We start from the raw sequence: 5,000 nt of genomic DNA, 5'->3' as shown, positions 1-5,000 counted from the left end.
ATTATTATTATCATTATTATTATCATTATTATTATTATTATTATTATTATTATTATTATTATTATTATTATTATTATTATTATTATTATTATTATTATTATTATTATTATTATTATTATTATTATTATTAATAATAATAATAATAATAATATCATTAATAATAATAAAAAAATAAAAAAAATAATAACAAAAAATAATTATTATTATCATTATGAAAATATTATTATTATTATTATTATTATTATTATTATTATTATTATTATTAATAATAATAATAATAATAATAATAATAATAATAATAATAATAATAATAATGATAATAATAATGATAATAATAACAATAATAATAATAACAACAATAAAATGCTAATCATCATCATCATTATTAGTATTAATAATAATAACAATGATAATGATGATGATAATCATCATTATAAGAACAATAACAATAGCAATGATAAAGATAATAACAGTAATAGTAACAGCAATTGTAATACTAACACTAATAGCAACAGCAATAACAATTTAGTGTTAATAATAATAATGATAACAACAAGAACAAGAACAAGAATAACAACAACCACAACAAGAGTAACAATAATAATGATAATGATGATAATAATAATGATATTAATGATAATAATAATAACAATAATATTAATAAAAAAACTAAAAATAGTAACAATAATAATGATAATAATAATAATAATAATAATAATAATAATAATAATAATAATAATAATAATAATAATAATAATAATAATAATAATAATAATAACAATAACAGTAATAATAATAATAATAATAATAATAATAATAATAATAATAATAATAATAATAATAATAATAATAATAATAATAATGATAATAATAATAATAATAATAGTAAAAATAATAATAATAAAAATTAGCACAACATCTATAGTAGTGACAATAACAATGAAAACAACAATATAAACACCTAATAACAGCGACTATAACAAGATTTATGACATCAGTGATAAGTGTTTTTTAACATCAACGTACATAATAATGACAATAATAGTAATAACATCAACATACATAATAATGACAATAATAGTAATAACATCAACATACATAATAATGACAATAATAGTAATATCATCAACATACATAATAATGACAATAATAGTGACAACTACATTCATTAAAAACAATAACAACAATGACAACACAGCATCCTTCTTTATCACCACCACTAAATACTTGCCAGCTACCCACCTATGCAATCTTCACTGGATACTAAGGTAATAACCGATCTGTTGTAGTCAATATCCTGAAATATATTGAGAGCCGTGGCATTGATAGCCCAGTCGGAGGCTATTGGCTTAACCTTTGGCGGATTCACAGCTGCCAGAGCTTCCTTGGCGATTTTCTCCACGACATCTCGCCTCCTCGCTTCGGAGACGTTCAACATGCAGGCTACAAGCTGACGGGACATTTTCTTCCTTTTTCCCTTGGGAGATCTCTGTCTGGTCTTATCGCCTCGTGGATTCTGTTTTATCTGCGCCGCGAGGGTCTTGGCGATTTGTAGTTTTGGCGTTCCGTGCTTTTATCTTCTTCGTTTGTCTGGATTTTACCTTTTATTGGTGTCTATTTTCTAAATTTCAAGGACTGAGATGATCTTTTGATATTTGTTTACACGGACCAGCTGATGTAGTTTGTTCAACTTAAGTGGCTGTGACTTCGGTTTCATTTTTAACTTTACTTATAATCCAGATAGTAATTTTAACCATCATTTCCTTGCATTACTTCATAAATAGTCTTTTGATTTTATATGATAGTCATTAATGTATTAAGGAAGAGAAATATCAAGTAAAACATATATATTGTACAATTATTTTTGCAAACGAACGCTTTGTTAGTTCAACTGCCTACATAAAATCAAATTTCCAGAAATGGACAAATTAGCTTTGATTTATTATCCTGCAAATACTGTTAGACCCTAAAGTTCACAAATATTACAGAGTAAAAATCAGGAGAAGGATATAGCAACATTTCCTTGCAAAATGCCTGATGGGAAAACGCCATCGAAATATCTTTAAACAACCCATAAAATATTTATTCCACCCGGTTACATAAACAAATACCAAACAGTTTTTTTAGAACAGAAGATTGTATACATTTTTTTCAAAATTTTGGTGGAATGACTCACAATATTCCACGGCATTTGGTCGGGTAGCCGAGCGGCCTCCAACCTCGAGGCCAGCACGCATGCGCAAGTCAGTGCTCTCAACGTCGCCATTGGTAAAGTGTCAGACTTCGTTTGGTCCGTTAGGAAATTCCTTAATCTGAGTGAACTAGAAGTCGATGTGCTTACGAGTGTAAAGAGTGAATAGTGTTATGTGCTATGAGTGTATACCCGATAAGGAATAGTGAGCAGAGTGCCCTAGGATAGCGATTTGCCCGGTCGAAGAAGGTGAGTGTGGGAATCCATCTGTTAGCTCAATCAACCTCCTTTTCTCCTCTTCTCCTGTTCCCTGTTTCGTCGTCTCTTCTCGCTCTTCCTCCTCTTCCTCCTCTCCCCGCCGGCTGGAGGTCGTGAATAACCGTCGGTGTAGAGGGAGAAGAGGAGACAGAAGGCGTTCGGGCTGATGTGTGAGAGGAAGTGTTTGGTATTTATTGACTGGAATCGAGTCTCAAGAACTGTTTGGAATTCATTCTCTCTCTCTCTCTCTCTCTCTCTCTCTCTCTCTCTCTCTCTCTCTCTCTCTCTCTCTCTCTCTCTCTCTCTCTCTCTCTCTCTCTCTCTCTCTCTCTCTCTCTCTCTCTCTCTCTCTCTCTCTCTCTCTCTCTCTCTCTCTCTCTCTCTCTCTCTCTCTCTCTCTCTCTCTCTCTCTCTCTCTCTCTCTCTCCTCCTCTCCTCTCCTCTCTCATATATATATATATATATATATCACCCCATATCTAATCAGTAACTGGTTTTCACATTTGAGATTTTTTTTTAAATTCCCTTTAAGTTTGCCTTTGTGGAATTGCTATTTTAATGGACATTTTTTTACGTATTATTTGTATCAAGAAACGTTATTAATCCTACAGGTAGATGTTGACTTCCCTTTTGAGTATTTATAGAATGTTTTTGGGGTAATTTTATTTTCATTGCATTGCATCATGTTAACCATATGGCTTTTTTGAAAGGTCATATTTTTGTTTACCTTGAAGTGTCCTTTTCAAACGTTTTTGGTTAATTTTACATTTGTCGGAGTTCAACTCTTGTTTGGGCTTTATTTGCTCTCTAGTATTTATGTACGTTGAGACTAACGAGTTCGGGCAATGATGTTCTTTTCAAGATGTATTGGAATAACTAATTAAGGATCTTTTGTTCAGGAAAGTTCACCCGCTAGTGTTTTTATGCCGTAGTTCTGTGTCTGTGAAGTAGATGTAGGGCCTATAGAGATGGATTCACGGATCTGAATTGGAGCAGAAGAGGGTAGGTTGACCTCTGGCCCCTTCCCCCTCTGCCTCCCTCCTCCCTTCCCTCTCGCTCCCCCCCCCCTCCCTCTCGGTCTCCCGCCCCCTCCCTCTCGCTCTCCCTCCTCCCCTCCCTCTCGCTCTCCCTCCTCCCCTCCCTCTCGCTCCCCTCCCTCTCGCCTCCTCCCTCCTCTCGCCTCCTCCCTCCCCCTCCTCTCGCTCCTTCTTCCTCCTCCTTACCTCTCGCTCTTACTTCCTCTCCTTCCTCCCCGCCTCCTTCTCCTTCTTCTTCGTCTTCCTCCCCCTTCCCTCTCCTCTTACCTCCCCCCTCCCTCTACGTTTCCCCTCCCTCTTCTCCCTCCCCTCCCACTCCCTCCCTCCCCTCCCTCCCCTCCCTCCCCCTCTCCTTCTCCCTCCGACGTGAAACGGACAAATGCATCGAATAACGGCTTTCATCGGACGCGCCGGACCGTGCTTGCTGGCTTGCTTGCATCTGCTTGTAACGCGACGCAAAGGAACTGGCTGCGACGTCTTTGCCACGGAGGGAAGGGAGGGGAAGGGAGGGAAGGCGTGGGGGGGAGGGGTCGAGGGGACGGGGGGGAGGGAGGGGAAGCGAGGGGAAGGGAGGGAGGGAGGGATAGATAGATAGATAGATAGATAGATGGATAAACTAATAGATAGATAGATGGATAAGGAAATAGGTAGGTAGGTAGGTAGATAGATAGATGTATGTGGATGGACGGGAAGGAAGGGGCGCCTCGGAAACATATGGCAGGGGACGTCGGAGGAGGTCGGAGCAGCGGGGAAGAGTCGCTCGATCTTATTATTTTTTTCTCCTTTTTTCGTTTTCGTCTTTATATGCCTTTGCCTTTCCTCTTTTTTTCCCACTTCTCTTTTTCATTCTTTCGTTGTGCATCGTTATTCGCGTTTTGTATTCGTTTTTGTTTTGTTTTTCTCTCTCTCTTCTCGTCCTTCTTGTTTTTCTTTTCCTCCTTTCCATCGGTTTTTTTTTTTCCTCCTTTCCATCATCCTCCCTCCCCCGTCCTCCTCCTCCTCCTCCTCCTCCTCCTCCTCCTCCCTCCTCTTCCTCCCTCCTCTCCTCCCTCCCTCCTCCTCCTACTCCTACCCCCTCCCCTCCTCCTCCTCTTCGTCTTCCTCTTCCTCCCTCCTCCTCCTCCCTCCCCCCTTCCTCCCTTTCCTCCCCCTCCTCCTCCTCCATCACTCATCACCCTCTCTTCTCCCCCTCCCCCTCCCCTCCCCTCCCCTCCCTTACCCCCGTCCACATTTTCCTAGTTCCCAAAAAGTCCCATTGCATTTGACCTCTTTGTGTGTGTGGGGGGGGGGGGAGGGGGGATATTTCGTAAAGTCTATTCCTCCGTTGTTTGTGTCTTGGATAAAAAGTTACGCGGCCCCCTGTCAATTTATTTTCTCACTATCTCTCTCTGTTTTTACTCTTGTCGCTCGTTCATCTCGGCTTTTATTTCTTCCTCTCCCTTTTGTCTTTTCTTTGTTTTGTCTTATTTTTTTTTGCGTTTTTACTTGCTCTTCTCTCTCTCTCTCTCTCTCTC

At 38.3% G+C, this 5,000-nt stretch overlaps 1 protein-coding gene across 2 annotated transcripts in view; it reads right to left on the bottom strand.

The window, feature by feature from the left end:
• Positions 1-1,684, bottom strand: part of LOC113827717 (uncharacterized) — a 109,867-nt gene extending 108,183 nt beyond the window's left edge. Inside the window, exon 1 of one of the 2 annotated variants that reach the window (XM_027380605.2) lies at positions 1,243-1,684. In XM_027380605.2, coding sequence (XP_027236406.2) covers positions 1,243-1,462 — 220 coding nt within the window. In that variant the 5' untranslated portion in view covers positions 1,463-1,684. The remainder of the gene's footprint in view (positions 1-1,242) is intronic. The other variant, XM_070118523.1, reaches the window with a different exon arrangement.
• Positions 1,685-5,000: the final 3,316 nt, after the last annotated feature.

This window comes from Penaeus vannamei, chromosome 42 (genome assembly GCF_042767895.1).
Source record: "Penaeus vannamei isolate JL-2024 chromosome 42, ASM4276789v1, whole genome shotgun sequence".
NCBI classification, from domain to species: domain Eukaryota; kingdom Metazoa; phylum Arthropoda; class Malacostraca; order Decapoda; family Penaeidae; genus Penaeus; species Penaeus vannamei.
Note: the sequence above shows the minus strand (reverse complement) of the source record. Positions and strands in the feature narration are given on the sequence as shown.